Genomic DNA, 19,730 nt, shown 5'->3' on the forward strand with positions numbered 1-19,730 from the left:
TGACATTTCACATTCTTAAAATAAAGTGGTGATCCTAACTGACCTAAGACAGGGAATTTTTACTTGGATTAAATGTCAGGAATTGTGAAAAACTGAGTTGAAATGTATTTGGTGTATGTAAACTTCAGACTTCAACTGTATGTGGTAGATAATGTATATTATACATATATGGTAGGTAATGTATGCTATACATATACGGATAGCGCCTGGTGTAGAATCGCAGGGTCATTTAACCAGTCTTACTGTAAAATGTCCTTCCCAGGGGGCAAATAGCCAGCTCTGACAGTGACTCCCATTGCACTGCACTACTATGCAGACTCTGATCAATAGTCAACAGTAGTAGTGCACTGTATGAGGAATAGGATTTTAATGGTCAATGTAAAAGTAGTACCCTTTCTGGGGAATATGGTGTCATTTGTGCCACAGATCCTGTACCCATGGGCGAGGTCGATAGCGGGTGACCACTGACGGGCACCGTCCGGATCGCGTGCAGTACCAGGAAGGCTAACCCTGGCACTAACAATGACATGATGACTCATCTTTCCTCCCCACTAGCTAATCCTGCTTCCCAGCTATTTGCTCCCTGCACACCCAGCCCCTCCAAAACTCTGTCTCCAACCCTAACCCATTCTTCTGCATTTTCCCATTTCTCTTAAGTTAGTAGACTATCTGCTATCACAAAGGACACACAATAGTATATCTAATCATATTGAAATGTCTGTTGAAAGGACCCTATTATCTCTCTTAGGTAACACTGATTAATGAGACACACAGAATACTTCAACCACATGTCCCAGCCCCAGCCATGACTTGGTTTGGCCTCTACCTCTTGCCTTGTACTGCACCCTGGTGGTCAATTCTGTAAAGTACATCCTCATATGGTACAGAAACAATGAACAGTACAGTTGTCGCCCATAAAGCATAATGGAAAAAACAATACATGTCTGCGTTTCATATTGACCCACAATATCAATGTCATATTCTAAGCAGCCATGGGTAATTTCATTGACAAATAATTGAATAATTGACAATAATTGAACATGGGTTCATGCTGGTCTAGAACAAGCCTTTCTACAAAGCAGCCCTGCAGCATCAGAAGTGGCCATTCCTGATTTAGCATAACCCTTGCTCTCCCCCCATCCCTCATTCTCCCTCCCCATACCTCTATCTCTGGATCTGGCAGCTGGCATGTAGTCCACCCAGCATCGTTCAACCCCTCTGGCTGACACTCAATGCTTTTTGTTTTTTCATTCTCAATGCTGCAGCTGTGCTTGGCTGTCACCCTCCACACAGAGGGTGTCTCTGCCACCACCCCGGCCCCGCTCCAGGACAACTGCTCATTGACAAAGGTCCTTGATGTTTTCTGAGGCACCCCTCATGTCGAACAAGGTAAGACGCACTCCGTCTGAGGTCAAGGGTTAGGGGTCAGGCCATACGGTTGGGGAGACAAGCTGCTATCCCAGCTGGAACATCATAGCATCCTCTGCAACTATCCATGCCTGTTTGTGTGTCTGTTTCTCTATAGTGTCGACTCATCACTATTTTTAGGACTGTTATAAGATCAGTTCAAGGTTCAATCAGAAATGTAATATCCTCAACTATGCCTTCAGTGGATTAGAATGTAATACATTAGGTTAGTAGACTGGGCATGAAGTTACTCAAGTGCTGGAGAGGTTGCCTTGACGCCTAACGCCTTTGTTGTTTGTTGTTGCTTTACTAAGGTCTGTTACATATGTGTTGGTTATAATTACACAGTATATTCTATTGTAATGACTGATTATACACTGAGGATACTTAAGCAATAAGGCAAGAGGTGGTGTGGTATATGGCCAACATACCACGGCTAAGGGTTGTTCTTAGGCACGACGTGTTGCGGAGTGTCTGGACACAGCCCTTAGCCGTTCCTTATTACTATTATAAACTGGTTACTAATGTAATTAGGGCAGTAAAAAGACATGTTTGTCATACCCGTGGTATACGGTCTGATATACCACGGCTGTCAGCCAATCAGCATTCAGGGCTCGAACCACCCAGTTTATAAAAAACTTTAAGACCTGTTAGTTCCATGACATAGACTGACCAGGTGAATCCAGGTGAAAGCTATGTTCCCTTAGTGATGTCACTTGTTAAATCCACTTCAATCAGTGTAGATGAAAGGGAGGAGACAGGTTAAAGAAGGATTTTTTAGCCTTGAAACAATTGATACATGGATTGTGTATATGTGGGATTCAAAGGGTGAATGGTCAAGACAAAAGATTGAACTGCCTTTGAACAGGGTATGCTAGTAGGTGCCAGGTGCACCGATTTGTGTCAAGAACTGCAACGCTGCTAGGTTTTTCACACTCAACAGTTTCCTGTGTGTATCAAGAATGGTCCACCACCCAAAGGAAATCGAGCCAACTTGACACAACTGTGGGAAGCATTGGAATCAACATGGGTCAGCATCCCTGTGGAACACTTTTGACACCTTGTCGAGTTCATGCCCTGACGAATTTAAGCTGTTCTGAGGGGAAAAGGGAGGGAGGGGGAGGGGGGGGAGTTTGCAACTCAATATTAGGAAGGTGTTCTTAATGTTTGGCATACTCAATGTATAATTATCCAGTCATCATTCATTTCATTTACACGTCTATATCGACAGCAAGCAAAAAACTCCCATCTAAAAATAGCAACTAATCCATAGGTATGCTTTGACCAAATGCATTGACAATATGAAGTCTGTCTTGTTTCTACCCCCTATATACTGTAGGTGTCTCAGGAAAAATAATTGTAACATAATTAACTGTGACAATCCTATAAATCTCTTCTCGCCTCTTACCCTTTCCCTAAATTCTCCCCCTCTGTTTCCTCTTTCTCTCTCAGGGCAGGGATGGAGAAGAGTTTGAGGAGTTAGCCAGACCAGAACCTCCACCACAGAAGCCTGTCCACAGACCAGGTAAAGGTAAGGAACACACACACACACACACACGCACGCACGCACACACACACACACACACAGTGACACACCACTGACTCAACTGAAGCTCACTGACCACAACAAAGAGCGTGAGTCAGACACTGTTTCAGTCTCTGTGGCAGACAATCAATCACAGATTGAAGTAAATATAGACCTTATTCCAAGTACCACTGGACCATGAAACACAACCAAGCCTTGTCTCCTTTACCAGCTGTGTGACCTAAACTCAGTTTATTAGGTACCCCCCCATTCACGTAAATGGTTTGGTGCTACAGACAGTGAGTCACGTGGCTTGCTATATAAAGCAGGCAGACGGGCATCAAGGCATTCAGTTACTGTTCTATTGAACGTTAGAATATGCTGGTTCTAAATGAGTGTATCTAATAAACTGAGTGTATATACCATTATCTTATCTTTTAAGGTTATCGTTGGGGTCAAGAAGTCTTTACACCAAGTATACTAAAACCTTTAGGGTCCCTATTTCAGAACACTGCGGTCTAATAACATGTGAGTGGTGCAGGCTGGTGGTAGCAGCATTCCTCTACATAGTTACCACGTCATTGTAACATGATATCTGGTCCTAAGAGCACCACGGCGTGAATTCACCTCACACAGCCTTACTGGGGAGCTTTAACTAGCAAAGCCCCTATCCTCTAGTTACAACCGAGTATATATTTTCTCTCTCCCCCATCTCATTTCTCTCACACTCTACTCACCCGTTCTGCACCACTAGTCGTTAGAGTATACACCACCAACACAATGTCCTTGCCTGCTCCCAATGGATGTACTATATTATGATGGTGGTCAACCTAATGAGTATCCCCCTGGCTAACTCTGATCTGTTTCTCTGCAGAAATGTACACTCAGGAAAGAAGGCGGACCCTCCAGGAGAGGACAATGCCTTCTCAACAGGAACCTCCAGTTAGGCAGCAAGTCCCCAAGATGATGCCCAGAGAACCCAGTTTCCCTGCCAGAAGCAGTGAGCCCACCTCTCTTTCTCTCTCTCCAAACTCTCTCTCTTTATCTCTCAAAGGCTTGTCAGTCAAAGACACCTGATTTATGCTATTATAACCCCTGTCTTTGTTTCTCTTCTCTCTGTGTATCTCAGTGTCTCTGCGAAAAGCTATGTCTCTCCAGAACTTGAGCCAGATAGAGACACCCTGGGAAGGGGTCACCCTCAACCGCTGTCTGTTCATAGCCATCACCATCCTGCTGTTCAGCACTGTCTTTCAGAAACTACACGGCAAGTAGACAAGTGTAACCCACACCCCACTACATACAGTATACTGTATACAGTAAATCATCTCTTTTCCTTAGGATAACTGGCACACCTCTGAGGTGCTGGGAATAAAAAAAGTACTTTGTCATTAATGATTAAAGTGATTTCCATGACGGATGTGATTGTCCTGTCATCCTATAGAAACCATAAAAGGTGGACGGGGTGTGGAGGAAGAGGAGTATGACATTGCACTGACTGTGAGGCGCTCCGCGCTGAGACACAAAGTCCCACCACAGGAGGTAGTGGTACAGACATACAAAATACTCTCCCGTCTCTCTGGGCTCAGAAACCTCATTCCCGACATGGTATGGATTACTGGAGATTTGATGCCAAGCAGCACTCATAAAAGCCTGCAGTGTGTGCTGGTTTTCATCTGCACTTTGCAGATCAGCTACTACCGTCACTGACGGTTAGCTGGACAATCCATTAAAATATGGATAAGGATATAGATTTTAGCTGCATGTGTGTGTATGGAATCTCACACTTCCATACAACAGGCTTAAGTTGAATCGTGCTTGAAATACACATTCACGTCATACAACATTCACTGAAATTGTGTATGGGACCACAACAATTCCATCCATTTCTACCTCAGAATGCATAGCTGGCAGAATGGGACACCAGACAGATAGTGCCCTACGCATGTCTCTGATTTGATTGACTGCTTTACCTGGACAATTTTCCCAAATCAGATTCTTAAGTTTGATAACTAGCGAGATATTAACACAAACACCACAGCATTTTCAAATAGTATGTTGTTTTATGAGTATAAAGTACATACTCTTGCAGTGTTAAAGTTAGCATGCAGTACCTTTTTCCAAAGAGGTTCTGCACTTATGTTTGCTTATGACCATTTCCTGTTTCTGCAGCCAAAGACATCTCTGTATGAGGTGCTCTTCTGGTGGTTACCTGACATTGATGACGATAATGAAGAAGCTGATGAAGGGGAAACCAAACAAGGTCGAGTGAAGAAAAGGGTTCGAGAGAGGTCGCTGAAGGGCCTGAGAGGCAATGGAACACCAGAGAGAAAACTTGTAAAAGGCAGAGAGGGGAAGACAAAAGATAAGAGGGCCAAGAGAGAGAGGGATGAAGAAACTAAGGGAAAGAAAAAGGGAAAACAGGCCAAGCTGGGAGATGTGGAAAAAATGGATGAGGAAATAAATGAAGGCGAAGATGAGGTAAAACCCAAGAAGCTACAAAAGGTTATGAAATTAAAAGCCAGCTAATCTTAAGGCAAACACCATGCTGTCTGATGAAATATTTAGTAAAGGAGTATGATAGATCTAGTTCTCCATTTGTAATTGTATAATTGGCTCATTGGCAGCCATTACAAGTGCCAGTCAGAAGAGCAAACCAGTTCTTAGTCTGCCATGTACTTCTTGCTTAAAGTATTGAATGATGTGGTTTGTATTGTAAAGATGAGACTTAATTGATTAATTGTAAGGGTGCTATTGTAAAATAACTGCTCAACTGGGGCCTCTTTATAGCAATGCTGGATGTTTCAGACTGCCTGGGCAATTGATGTAATTTTTTTGATAACACTGTAAATACTGTACTTGAAAAAAAAAAAACTTTTGCAACATCTAATTTCTGCTACCTTAACTCCATCACAAAGCATTGGACACATCAATAAAGCTTTCCCTGTGTACTCTGAGAAACAAATAAGTATTGTATTATTCCACAAGCATATAGTCTTTGTAGCTAAACACATTTTCTTTCCAGCCAAGCAGAGTAATATCATAAGACAACTCACTTTTCCACATTCTTTATTATAAAAAAAAGTATATTTAAAGATGAATTGTGGATTGTCAAAGATGTTTAATTCAGAGGGCTCAACATCTACAATACAGAGGAATCTATTCATACTGGTGCTATTACAGAACTCACAAAACAATGACCACCTTACAATATCCACACTAGCAGAATACTTAGAATGCATGACCATGACATGTACACTGATTAATTCGGAGTAGTACCCCGAGTGTAGATGCTGCCAGAGACAATATTTCAGTATGACAAAATTCCCTTGGCGACTGTGTACAAAACCTAATGAATATGGTCTGTCGGTAAAAAAGCATGTGGATAAACAACGTGTCATCCAGTTTAGAAAGTGTACATTGAAACAGTACACTTGACACAGTCCAACGAAGGGGCACTGTAGTGTATAGCAACCAAACGATAGGCAAACACAATCAGTTGTTTTGATGGGGCATTCCTCCATGACTGTCAGAAGGGAGCGGGGGTCTCATCAGGGGTGGCATGCCCATCCCGGGGCCACCGTGTTGCATCTGATGATGGTGGTGCATCTGAGGAGGGCCAGGGGCACCAGGGGGCAAGGGTGGCATATGCATCCCCCCTGGGGGTGGAGGGGGCATGGCCTCATTGGGGGGCCGAGGACCTATCCCACTCATCAGCGGAGGGGGGCGCTTTACACCCATCGGGGGTACGGGTCCGCTGGGTGGAGCGAGAGATTTCTCCATCTTGAAGTGGAATTGGAGGAAAAACTGGAAAGATATTGGGGGGGATTAAATGACGTGTACATTCAGTTCAGGATTCTATTAATACTCAAATATCCTTCGAAAGATACAACCATCTATGGGACTGTCAGCACCAGTACCAAACCTGCTTTGTATCTTTGTTCCAGTGGGTCCAGAACCGACTCTCAGCTTTATCAATCTCTCTGCTTGGCACCTGCAGAAATACAGAACATACAAAACAGGTATGATTTGTCAGTACGAGGCAAAGACAAATTGGAGTGATTGGGGATTCCCTTTGGTCCAAATGAAGACACACACCTTGAAGGCGATGGTCTCATATGGTTCTGCAGCCAGTAGAAGGTACTGCCAACGACGATCTGGGGGCTCAATGCGCTGCTCGTATGCAGACATGAAGCGATGCCTGGGCCCTATGCCCTCCGATATCTCTGGGTAATCTATCTGATAAGGGAGGAGAAGGACAGTTACTCAAGGTAACCAGTGTGTCCCAAGACTCAGAACAGTAGAAATGGCTTTCCCTCCATTGATCTGACCTTGTCTTATCTCGCTACAAGCACTTCGCTACACCAGCAATAACATCTGCTAAACACGTGTATGTGACCAATAACATCTGCTAAACACGTGTATGTGACCAATAACATCTGCTAAACACGTGTATGTGACCAATAACATCTGCTAAACACGTGTATGTGACCAATAACATCTGCTAAACACGTGTATGTGACCAATAACATCTGCTTAACATGTATATGTGACCAATAACATCTGCTAAACACGTATATGTGACCAATAACATCTGCTTAACACGTGTATGTGACCAATAACATCTGCTAAACACGTATATGTGACCAATAACATCTGCTTAACACGTGTATGTGACCAATAACATCTGCTAAACACGTGTATGTGACCAATAACATCTGCTAAACACGTGTATGTGACCAATAACATCTGTGACCAATAACATCTGCTAATCACGTGTATGTGACCAATAACATCTGCTAAACATGTGTATGTGACCAATAACATCTGCTAAACATGTGTATGTGACCAATAACATCTGCTAAACACGTGTATGTGACCAATAACATCTGCTAAACACGTGTATGTGACCAATAACATTTGACCCATGTTAATTATGTCCATGTCTCATTCAGACTCACCTGGAAAAGTAAAGACTGTTGCCCACTCTCTGGATCTCTCTGCTTGGTTACTGTTGACAAGGGAAATAATATCAGTTCAGCTCCACGATTCTCCCCAAAGAATGTAAGAGGGACACTGCACCACCTTGTGGACTGCCCAACTATTCTTTTTTTACTTTATCATTTAAGGACTATTTTTGCTCTAGATTGCAGAAAATGGCATTTATAACTATTCAAAAATGCAAAAATTGGGGCCACTGCACACCCACCCACACTCAGCAGCACCACCTTGTTAGAAAATCCTGGGGAGAACCCTGACAGTACATAACAGATTGTTCTGGAGTCATTGAATCGTTGATGACTTACTAACATCAAAACACATAACCTACCTTTGTACCCTGGTCGACCAATCTTCACAAATTTCTTGACCTCGACCTTCACCTTTTCGGGGGCTGGCTGGGCAGGGGCTTCTTTTGCTTCTTTGGCTGCTCTTCTCGCTCTGCATTCAACAAAACAGGGAAGTAAGCAACACCAAATATACAAAGTTCTTCAATTAAATAAATAGTTTAAGTGGTAATCGATATGTACTTACAAATTGGTCTGATGCTTCTTTCCCTGTGTATGGGCCAGATAGCTGCCCTGTAATGAGAAAACGGTTAAGATCATGAATTCAAATGAACCTTTTGAACTAGGGCTGACCACATTTTGTTGACTGGTCAGTTGTTTGGTCGAAAGTCTGTAGGTCGACCAAGATTTTTATAGTCGAGCAGTTGCAAATATATATATGCAGTACCAGTCAAAAGTTTGAACACACCTATTTAAGGGTTTTTCTTTATTTTTACCCTTTTCTACATTGTAAAATAATAGTAAAGACATCACAACTATGAAAACACATACGGAATCATGTAGTGACCAAAAAAAAAGTGTTAAACAAATCTCAATATATTTTATATTTGAGATTCTTCAAAGTAGCCACCCCCTTTGCCTTGATGACAGCTTTGCTCACTCTTGGCATTCTCTCAACCAGCTTATTGAGGTAGTCAACTGGAATGCATTTCAACTAACAGGTGTGCCTTGTTAAAAGTTAATTTGTGGAATTTCTTTCCTTCTTAATGCATTTGAGCCAATCAGTTGTGTTGTGACAAGGTAGGCATGGTATACAGAAGATAGACCAAGTCCATATTATGGCAAGAACAGCTCAAATAAGCAAAGAGAAACGACAGTCCACCATTACTTTAAGACATTTAGGAAAATTAAGAACTTTGACATTTATATCCTTCCTGTTTGGCCCTGTCCGTGGGTGTCATCGGATGGGGCCACAGACCAGACCAGGACAGACAGAGACACAGACCCTTGAATGACCATCTCTCTCTCTCAGGACCTGAGCCCTAGGACCATGCCTCAGGACTACCTGACATGATGACTCCTTGCTGTCCCCAGTCCACCTGGCCGTGCTGCTGCTCCAGTTTCAACTGTTCTGCTTGTGATTATTATTATTTGAACATCTTGGCCATGTTCTGTTATAATCTCCACCTGGCTGGTTCCTCTCTAGGTTTCGGCCTTTCTAGGGAGTTACATAACATACATAACCTGTACTATTTACGCTGTCTATGCACACTAGGTAAGACCTGGCTGGACCACCACCTGTATTTTGGTTAGCGCACCAGTTGGTGAGCTGTGGGAAGGCAGGTAAGGGGACTAACTTTTACTTTCTTTGGTTCCATCCAGCCCCTTTTCCCCACCATACCGTGTTTAGGAATAATAAATTACCTGTAAACTGTATTCCTCTCTGCCTCTGTCCTTCCCCGCACCAACAATCACATACTTTTTCACTCCACGGGGAGTTGAGATGTAGCAGGGTGTTGCGTTCCCTCCTCCAAGAGGCCTACGTAACAGTAGGTGAACGGATGATCTCCACGTGTGGTTCCCACCGTGAAGCATAGAGGTGGTGGTGTGATGGTGTTTTGCTGGTGACACTGTCTGTGATTTATTTAGAATTCAAGGCACACTTAACCAGCATGGCTACCACAGCATTCTGTAGTGATACGCCATCACATCTGGTTTGCGCTTAGTGGGACTATCATTTGTTTTTCAACAGGACAATGACCCAACACACCTCCAGGCTGTGTAAGGTATATTTAACCAGGAAGGAGAGTGATGGAGTGCTGCATCAGATGACCTGGCCTCCACAATCACCCGACCTCAACCCAATTGAGATGGTTTGGGATCAGTTGGACCGCAGAGTGAAGGAAAATAAGCCATCAAGTGCTCAGCATATGTATTAACTCCTTTAAGACTATTGTAAAAGCATTCCAGGTGAAGCTGGTTGAGAGAATGCCAAGAGTGTGTAAAGCTGTCCTCAATGCAAAGAGTAGCTACATTGATGAATCTAAAATATATTTTGATTTGTTTAACACTTTTTGGTTACTATATGATTACATGTGTTATTTCATCGTTTTGATGTCTTCACTGTTATTCTACAATGTAGAAAATAGTAAAAATAAAGAAAAACCCTTGAATGAGTAGATGTGTCCAAACTTTTGACCTGTCATCCATGACTGTCTCAGTGGACTAATCCATTGGGGAGGACACGGGGATGGCACAACAGTATTACCAGTAGTAAATGTATCGGTAATTACCATCATTTTTAGTCCACAATGTTTGTTTGGATAAGTTAATTTATGTTAATGCACTCAATATATTATTACAGTCTTTTAGCGTTCTCATGGTCGGAGTGGACACATTGTTTGTAGACTGCACAACCTAGGCTACACTTGTCTGAAACAAGTTTTGGCTCCTGTCAATGTTGAGTAAGGACACAAATCTGATTATGCAAAGAATTAGGCCTAGGCTACCTGGCCTGCATGCAAATGTAGGCCTATAAATGTGCCCATTTGGGGATCTGACAGTATTTCTGATTTTCTTAACTCACCACCACTGAAACTTCTCAAAGTCATTTTTTCTTCACCTCAAACAGCAAGGTAAACAAAGTATGTTTTTACATCCATTGACATTTAACTCAGCAACAACAAAAAAACGTCCTATCGCTGTCAACTGCGTTTATTTTCAGCAAACTTAACATGTGTAAATATTGTTAGAACATAACAAGATTCAACAACTGAGACAAACTGAACAAGTTCCACAGACATGTGACTAACAGAAATGGAATAATATGTCCCTCAACAGGGGGGGGGTCATAATTAAATGTAACAGTCAGTATCTGGTGTGGACACCAGCAGCATTATATACTGCAGTGCATCTCCTCCTCATGGACTGCACCAGATTTGTCAGTTCTTGCTGTGAGATGTTACCCCCCTCTTCCACCAAGGCACCTGCAAGTTCCCGGACATTTCTGGGGGGAATGGCCCTAGTCCTCACCCTCTGGTCCAACAGGTCCCAGAGGTGCTCAATAGGATTGAGATCTGGGATCTTCGCTGGCCATGGCAGAACATTGACATTCCTGTCTTGCAGGAAATTACACAAAGAACAAGCAGTATGGCTGGTGACATTGTCATGCTGGAGGGTCATGTCAGGAGGAGCCTGCAGGAAATGTAACACGAGGGAGGATGATGTCTTCCCTGTAACTCACAGCGTTGAGATTGCCTGCAATGACAACAAGCTCAGTCCGATGATGCTGTGACACACCGCCCCAGACCATGACCGACTCTCCACCTTAAAATCGATCCTGCTCCAGAGTATAGGCCTCGGTGTAACGCTCATTCCTTCGACGATAAACGGGAATCCAACCATCATCCCTGGTGAGACAAAACCACGACTTGTCAGTGAAGAGCACTTTTTGCCAGTCCTGTCTGATCCAGCGATGGTGGGTTTGTGCCCATAGGCGGCGTTGTTGCCGGTGATGCCTGCTGAGGATCTGACTTACAACAGACCTACAAACCCTCAGTCCAGCCTCTCTCAGCACTGATGGAGGGATTGTGCGTTCCTGTTGTAACTCGGGCAGTTGTTGTTGCCATCCTGTACCTGTCCCACAGGTGTGATGTTCGGATGTACCGATCCTGTGCAGGTGTTGTTACACGTGGTCTGCCACTGCGAGGACGGTCAGCTGTCCGTCCTGTAGCGCTGTCTTAGGCGTCTCACAGTAAGGACAATGCAATTTATTGCCCTGGCCACATCTGCAGTCCTCATGCCTCCTTGCAGCATGCCTAAGGCACATTCACACAGATGAGCAGGGAACCCTGGGCAACTTTCTATTGGTGTTTTTCAGATCAGAGTCAGGAGAAAGGCCTCTTTAGTGTCCTATGTTTTCATAACTGTGACCTTAATTGCCTACCATCTGTAAGCTGTTAGTGTCTTAACGACAATTCCACAGGTGCATCTTCATTAATTGTTTATGGCTCATTGAACAAGCAAGGGAACCAGTGTGTAAACCCTTTACAATGAAGATCTGTGATGTTATTTGGACTTTTACAAATTATCTTTGAAAGACAGGGTCCTGAAAAGGGGACGTTTATTTTTTTGCTGAGTTTAGTTCCTCAAAGTAGCCTATTTTTTAAAATCATTCCTGCTTTCTTTCGATAACCACTGTGGAGGGAGCTGAAGGTTTGAGTTAACAAACGTCAGCCTCGAAACCTTAATGACTTGGAGAAGATCTGCAAAGAGGAGTGGGACAAAATCCCTCCTGAGATGTGTGCAAACCTGGTGGCCAACTACAAGAAACGTCTGACCTCTGATTGCCAACAAGGGTTTTGCCACCAAGTACTAAGTCATGTTTTGCAGAGGGGTCATACTTATTTCCTTCATTAAAATGCAAATCAATTCATAACATTTTTGACATGCATTTATCTGGATTGTTTTGTTGTTATTCTGTCTCACTGTTCAAATAAACCTACCATTAAAATTATGGACTGATCATTTTTGTCAGTGGGCAAACGTACAAAATCAGCAGGGGATCAAATACCTTTTTCCCTCACTGTAGGGTGTAGGAAAAAATACATGTTTTAATGTTGACCAATCGATTGAACAGACGACTCTAGGTTAACCAAGGATTATTATTTTATTTTTTTGGGGGGGGGGGCGCCCTAAATGTATCATCATATAAAGAGGAGTTATGGTGTGTTAAAATTAGCACTTTCTTACCTCATTGTTGTGTAGTGTCAAACACAGCTTACACTCATAAGAGCCCAGATGGTTCTTCATGAAATAGGGGTCCTTGTTGATGTCGATGGTCTCCAGGGCCAGCTGGCGGAGCCGCTCTCGCCTATCCCGGTTGCTCTCCGAGGACGACGCCACGCCACCGCTCCCCGTCTTGCCCCCAGCTCTGTGTTGGAAATCCATCTTTGCGGGGCGATGGATTCACTCACCTTCAAACCTCCCCCTGCTGCTAGGCAGCTGGTCAAATACTCTGAAAATAAGTCTTCAGACTGTGGAGAAACATACAGGAAGAATATTGTCAATGTTATGTTTGTAACAAACGCTAGCAAAATAAATAAGATTGATTAGATCAATTCCACAACTAATCTGCACTGTGGCATAGAAGGTGGAAAGTACTTAAATAGCTAGCCATCCCTGTGGCTGTGATTGGCAATTGCCAATCGAACCTCCACCATTGGAGAACACGTAAAATCTATTCATATGATGCATTTGCAGAACAACTGAAACAACGTAACGTTACCTAGCCAATAGATTAGCGTGCGACTAATTAACTAGCTAGCTATTTAACCAATACTAACTAGTTACATTATCCATTTGCAAACATAACTACATCATTGGCTAATTTAACGTTACTACATCAAAAGCACTGCATGTATTAACTAAATCAAATTAGTTACATCTAATCTACGTTACTGTGTTTTGGAGCGCATGTTAGCTAAAGTAGCTTTGTTGAGCTAACCGGCAAGGTAGCTCAACATAATGACGACTTGAACTTTAAACGAACAAAACGGGGCACCTTTTCATATCTGGTTGCCGTATATTCCGTAAAATAAATACAATACCCTAGCTAATATCAGATTTACCAGATAATTACTAGTTTTAAAACTCACCAATTAATTTACGTTTCGATCACGCTGTTCACAAGTTAAACATTCATGCGCACGCGTGAACATCAGTTTTGTACGTTTGTATATCTTTATTGACAAACGTACAGAAAACACAATTTGACGATGTCAAATGCGGTCTTTCTTTAGCTTTACTGTACGAACTAGATTAACAAAAACATCAATATCTTAATTACTTCCCTGCCTAAAATTTGAGACATCCCTTTGGCCATAATTTATAGCCTATAATGTTCAAATGCGTATCAGTCCAACCACAAAATGTCCTCACACAGTCACCATACTACGAAAGCAAGTGTCACATATAAAGGAGTGTCCCAAGTTTTTTTTTTTCAAGGGACGTAGCTAGGCTAGTATCGGACACTTCGACCGCAGTGTGTTTAACCAACCACAAATCAACACATTTCATGACGCTTTGTTAGTTAGGCAGCGAGTAGTTGAAAGTAAGTGCACTTCTGACAGCAGTAGCAGGAGGCGGCTTGAGGAACTAGCTGAAACGAGTTTACCCGCATGAAACTACCGCAGTGAGGCGTGTAACGATGTATATTACCAACACTGACATTTTGACAGAATAGCAAGCTAGGCTAGGTTGCCCTCAGCCATAAGGACATGGCTCTTTTTAGCTGAGAGTGTTGCTTACCAAAGATTTGTATAATTAACGGTCAACCCTGTGCTGCATTTGTGAACCGCCTCAGGATGCGTTTCAATGAGAAGGAACTAATTTCGTTGAGTCGCCAACCATCTGAGAGGGCGGCGGAACTTGGCATGCGAGGACCGAAGAAAGGAGATGGTATGACTAATCCGAGTGGGATCACTATATCATTATCACTGATGTCCATAACTCCAAACGTTAGTCTAGATCTTAGCTACTCTAACTTGCCGGTTAGCAATTGTTACTCATTCATTGGAAGGCTACTGTAATGTCAAATTGATGGCATGATCAGGAAGACGTTTGCTCATTCATTTGTTCTCGTCTGTTATGCCAGTTGTGAAGAGGAGGTTGGTGAAGCTGGTGGTTAATTTCCTGTTCTACTTCCGAACTGATGAGGAGGAGGTAGGAAGAGTCACCACCACCATCGTATGTCTGTCTCTGACTGTATGGGGACTGGGCAAGTGACAGTGGGTGTGTTTTTTTTTTCTCTCCTTGACAGCCTCAGGGTGCCTTGTTGCTAGAGCAGTGTCGGGTAGAAAGAGAGGACAGCCTTGCCTTCTCTATTAGTGAGTCCAAAACTGATCTCCTCTGCATTCATTGTTTGGTTGGCTGTGACCCACTTTTGTTTGACTTTTTTTGTAATTTAGCAGATGCTCTTATCCAGAATAAACATTGCTAGAGTGCCCAACAAGAAAAGGAAAAAACAAAGTCCTTTTTAAGCCTTAGTCACTGTACAAAAACAGTGGGAACTGCTGTCCTAAGGAACCAATCTTCTCTCAGCTTTCCTAGATGAGGCAGAGAGGAAGTACCTGTTTGAGTGTGACTCCCAGGAGCAGTGTCAGGAGTGGATTGACTCCATCATCAAGGCCAGGTAATATAGGACTGCCCCATTTCACTTGTCTATTAGTGCAGAGGGTACAGCTACAGAAGCTCTTCAGGACCAGGGTGGGTGCCTATTTTTGCATGACTCATCCTAGTTGCCACTCTGTTCCTCATCTGTCCTACAGTTATGAGTTCATGAGGAAGAACTTGATCTTCTATCGCACAGAGATCCACCGGCTGACCGGCAAGGTAAGACAGACGGACCTGTTATCTGGATGGTCTCTTCTAATTATAGACTTAACAAAGTAAATCTACACAACCTGAATACACACTGATTACCTTCTCCTAGGACCCTCTGGAGCAGTATGGTATTGAAGATGAGACGCGCTTCCAGGTCACTAGTGGCCTACAGCTCATGCCTAAAGACATTTAAGATGTACTGTAGCCCCCACCTACCTATGATGGACTTCTCATCACACCAACCACATCCCTTAGCATCTCAATATTATAGTGGTATTTTCTTGCTCAAGAGTCCAACCTAGGTAAAAGGGGGAAGCCTCTTATATTTTAGATTAATTGTTGGTTGTAATGATATGGCCTCCTATATCCACGTACTGTACAACTGTTTCACGGGCTACTGCAGTGATATTCAAAGTTTTTACTCAATTTTATTCCCGGCAGAATTTCTGGGGACTTTTTTTTTTTTACAATATTAACTTTAACCCTTCTGTCACCTGCTGTACATTTAGTAATTTCACTCATTGAGTTGGCTGACTGTGTGATTCTCATTTCCTATATGTGTAAATATGTTTTTTTACTATGGTTTTCTAGTGTAAGAAGTTGTATTCTTAGTACAATGTGATGACTGTAAAGCTGTCAGCCATTGAATGTGCAGAGGTTTTTGACTTCTTGAACCCCCCCAGTGACTGAGACTGAAATTATGTACAGGCTGCACTTTTATCCAACCCACTTATTTTTTCACTTCATGTCCTTGTCTGTCATGTGTTTCGCCAGATTGGCAATACCTTTTGAGCTTGACCAATATTCCACGACAGTTGATCTTATTGGTGTTCGTTATGATTACTAATCTTATTTGTACTTTAGACCAATGTTTTTAGTTTTCATGATACTTTTGCACATGTTTGTCTAGAGAATGGATTTGACTTGTGTACAGTCTCTCTCTGTAACATACTTGTCATGACTAGTTTAAGAATTGCACTCCTCTACCTTCTTACCTGCCTACTTTTAAAGCTATTTTACATCAGTTAATCTGTTTGTCTAACACTTTAATTCAAATTGAGGACTACTGTTATTTAAATGTGAAACTGACAATGTCGTCCTCAAACAATCAAAGTCTGACTTGGAATAGAGCAGCAGTGATCCTACAATGGTGACAATGCATGTTACTTTTCTCCAGACTACAATTTCCTCAACACTGCAGCACTGTTCTGGGACACTATCAATGGATTTGCAGAATGTCCTTCCAATAATGACAATGCTTTGTATGTTGAATGTTTCTGTTGTGTTACTTTGGCACGTTGAGTGTGTGCCGTGTGGTTAAACCTAAAGCCTGTTTATGCATTTACTTCAAGTAATCCAATTTAAATTTCACTGTCATACTTCAATACCACCAAGTATGAGTTCTATAATTTTAAATAAAGTCAGCTTTTAAAGACCTCACCTTTTTGTGAGTGAACTTGTTTTATTCCAAGCTTAATCAATGTATAAGTCCAAATGTAGTGTAAAAATGGTCTCCCTGTCACCAGTTGCTCTATTGCTCACGCTGTGTCAAACAACTTCTGTCTAGTGCATAGAGACCGGATGCCCCTGATTTCCAACGACAGTCCCTGAGTCTTGTGTCCTGTCCCTGACTAGAGCTGTCTCAAATGTTCCTGATTTATTCTTCAAATAAAAAAGCAAAGATTTAGGCTGATATTTCAATCAAATGCTATATTGCTGGTGACACTTTAATTGGAGGACTGGCTGGAAAGGGATAAATGGAATGCAGCACTCCACCATTCAGGCCATTATGGTAGAGTGGCCAGAAGGACGCCACTCCTCAGTAAAAGGCCACCGATGGCCCGCTTGGAGTTTGCTAAAGGACTCTGACCATGAGAAACAAGATTCTCTGGTCTGCTGAAACCAAGCTTGAACTCTTTGGCCTGAATGCCAAGTGTCATGTCTGGAGGAAACCTGGCACCATCCCACAGGGATGTTTTCCAGTGACTGGGAGACTAGTCAGGATCGAGGGAAAGATGTGCAAAGTACAGAGATCCTTGATGACAACTTGCTCAGGACCTCAGACTGGGGCAGAGGTTCACCTTCCAACAGGACAACCGCACAAAGCCAAGTCAACACAGGAGTGGCTTCAGGACAAGTCTCTGAACGTCCTTGAGGTTCCCATCCAGAGCCCGGACTTGAACCAGATTGAACATATCTGGAGAGACCTGAAAATAGCTGTGCAGCTATGCTCCCCATCCAACCTGACAGAGCTTGAGAGGATCTGCAGAGAAGAATGGGAGAAACTCAGCAAATACAGGTGTGTCAATCTTGTAGCATCACCCAAGAAGACTCTAGGCTGTAAATGCTGCCAGAGGTGCTTCAACAAAGTACTGAGTAAAGTGTCTGAACACTTCTCTAAATGTGATCCTTCGGGGTATTTGTTTTAATACATTTGCAAACATTTCTACAAACCTGTTTTTGCTTTGTCATTATGGGGTATTGTGTGTAGATGAGGGAGAAAACAATTCAATCCATTTTAGAATAAGGCTGTAAAGCAACCAAATGAAAGTATTCACACCCTTTCTTCCCCAAAAAATATTCTCACAGCCTGAATTTTAAATGGTTTAAATTTAGATTTTTTTTGTCACTGGCCTACACACAATAACCAATAATGTCAAAGTGGAATTATGTTTTTTGGAGTTTTGACTAAATATTTAAAAATGAAAAGCTGAAATGTCTTGAGTCAATAAGTATTCAACCCCAAGCCTAAAGTTCAGGAGTAAAAATTAGCATAAGTTGCATAGACTCACTTTGTGTCAATAATAATGTTTAACGTGTTTTTTGAATGACTACCTCCCCTCTGTACCCCACACCCACAATTATCTGTAAAGTCCCTCAGTCGAGCAGTGAATTTCAAACACAGATTCAACCACCAAAAGCAGGCTTTGAATATCCCTTTCAGCATGGTTAAGTTATGAATTCACCTTCAGATGGTGTATCAATAAACGCAGTTGCTGGAGAGGAAAGAAACTGCTCAGGGATTTCACAATGAGGCCAATGGTGTCTTTAAAACAGTCACATAGTTGAATGGCTCTGATAGGAGAACACTGAAGATGGATCACCAACATTGTAGTTACTCCATAATACTAACCTAATTGACAGAGTGAAAAGAAGGAAGCCTGTACAGAATAAAAATATTCAAAAACATGCATCCTGTTAGCAACAAGGCACTAAAGTAATAATGCAAAAAGTGTGGCAAAGCAATTCCATTTTTGTTCTGAATACAAAGTGTGATGTTTGGGGCAAATCCAATACAACACATTGACTCCAGACATTTCAGCTTTTCAATTTTAATTAATTTGTATTCAGTGATAAAAAACAATTTCACTTTGACATTATGGGGTATTGTGTGCAGGCCAGTGACACAAAATCTACATTCAATACATTAGAAATTCCGGCAGTAACTCAACAAAATGTGAAAAAAGTAAAGGGGTATGAATACTTTCTGAAGGCACTGTATCATTGGGTCCTACATTTCAGCACTATGAGACAGGGCTCATTCGTTACTGTATTACAATAAAGCAGCTACCAGAATGACCACTAGCGACAAAGCTTTCACTAGCGACAAAGCCCGTTTTTTGGTGAATTCACTCACCTGTTCACAAATTCGGACTCCATTTTCCCTGTACAACATGTAATGGATATAATGAAAAATGTGAATTTGTCTTTTTCTCTCACTTTGTGACATCAGGGCTGGCAACATTGCAGAATGTGAAACTGAAAGAGACTCTCTTTCCATTTAGCCTACTGCCAGTTAAATCTTGCCCGAAAAATAATTGTGCCTTTTGTATGTGTCTTCTATCAGAGGTATTTTCCCACCAAACAAACAGGTTCCAGTGACACATTGTGGACAGAGTAACTGCTTCTTTCTGCTGTTCCTCCACCGTGCTCTGTAACCCACACCCTACTCAATTATTGACACAAGCAATCTCATTAGGTTTAATAGAGTGGACTCATCAGAGCACCAGAGAGAGGGATATTGACAGAGAGAGAACATGTCGTTTTTTCCCTGTCCTGATGTGTGCCACTGTGTTTTTTGTTGTTGTTGCAGACTTGCAGTTGTCTGTGTGTCTATCTTTGTGTGAAATAGA

General features: G+C 42.3%; 3 protein-coding genes across 6 annotated transcripts; 2 read left to right on the forward strand and 1 right to left on the reverse strand.

Moving 5' to 3' along the window:
• The first annotated feature begins 1,246 nt into the window (after positions 1-1,246).
• Positions 1,247-5,540, forward strand: LOC112260839. 3 transcript variants are annotated; one of them, XM_024436203.2, is made up of 6 exons: positions 1,247-1,389; positions 2,860-2,932; positions 3,807-3,932; positions 4,062-4,196; positions 4,374-4,537; positions 5,102-5,540. In XM_024436203.2, exons 1-6 carry the CDS (start codon positions 1,357-1,359, stop codon positions 5,456-5,458), a joined length of 888 nt encoding a protein of 295 aa, XP_024291971.1. In that variant the 5' UTR covers positions 1,247-1,356; the 3' UTR covers positions 5,459-5,540. The 3 variants fall into 3 exon arrangements, with proteins under 3 accessions (XP_024291971.1, XP_024291970.1, XP_024291972.1); XM_024436202.2 differs by having other exon boundaries at positions 1,248-1,389; positions 2,860-2,938; XM_024436204.2 differs by having other exon boundaries at positions 1,250-1,389; positions 2,860-2,938; positions 4,374-4,471.
• Positions 5,541-5,981: 441 nt separating this feature from the next.
• Positions 5,982-14,630, reverse strand: sf3a2 (splicing factor 3a, subunit 2). 2 transcript variants are annotated; one of them, XM_024436201.2, is made up of 8 exons: positions 14,524-14,630; positions 12,967-13,250; positions 8,462-8,508; positions 8,259-8,368; positions 7,891-7,940; positions 7,028-7,168; positions 6,855-6,923; positions 5,982-6,736 (listed from the first exon to the last, which is right to left on the reverse strand). In XM_024436201.2, the coding sequence occupies exons 2-8, from the start codon at positions 13,162-13,164 to the stop codon at positions 6,425-6,427; spliced, it is 927 nt and encodes a 308-aa protein (XP_024291969.1). In that variant the 5' UTR covers positions 13,165-13,250; positions 14,524-14,630; the 3' UTR covers positions 5,982-6,424. The 2 variants fall into 2 exon arrangements, with proteins under 2 accessions (XP_024291969.1, XP_024291968.1); XM_024436200.2 differs by lacking the exon at positions 14,524-14,630 and adding an exon at positions 13,872-14,135.
• plekhj1 (pleckstrin homology domain containing, family J member 1) lies at positions 14,538-17,037 on the forward strand. Its single transcript, XM_024436208.2, has 6 exons — positions 14,538-14,673; positions 14,870-14,937; positions 15,035-15,101; positions 15,316-15,406; positions 15,543-15,606; positions 15,707-17,037. Exons 1-6 carry the CDS (start codon positions 14,580-14,582, stop codon positions 15,788-15,790), a joined length of 468 nt encoding a protein of 155 aa, XP_024291976.1. The 5' UTR covers positions 14,538-14,579; the 3' UTR covers positions 15,791-17,037.
• Positions 17,038-19,730: the final 2,693 nt, after the last annotated feature.

The sequence above is a fragment of the Oncorhynchus tshawytscha genome, linkage group LG10 (genome assembly GCF_018296145.1).
Source record: "Oncorhynchus tshawytscha isolate Ot180627B linkage group LG10, Otsh_v2.0, whole genome shotgun sequence".
Taxonomy (NCBI): Eukaryota; Metazoa; Chordata; class Actinopteri; order Salmoniformes; family Salmonidae; genus Oncorhynchus; species Oncorhynchus tshawytscha.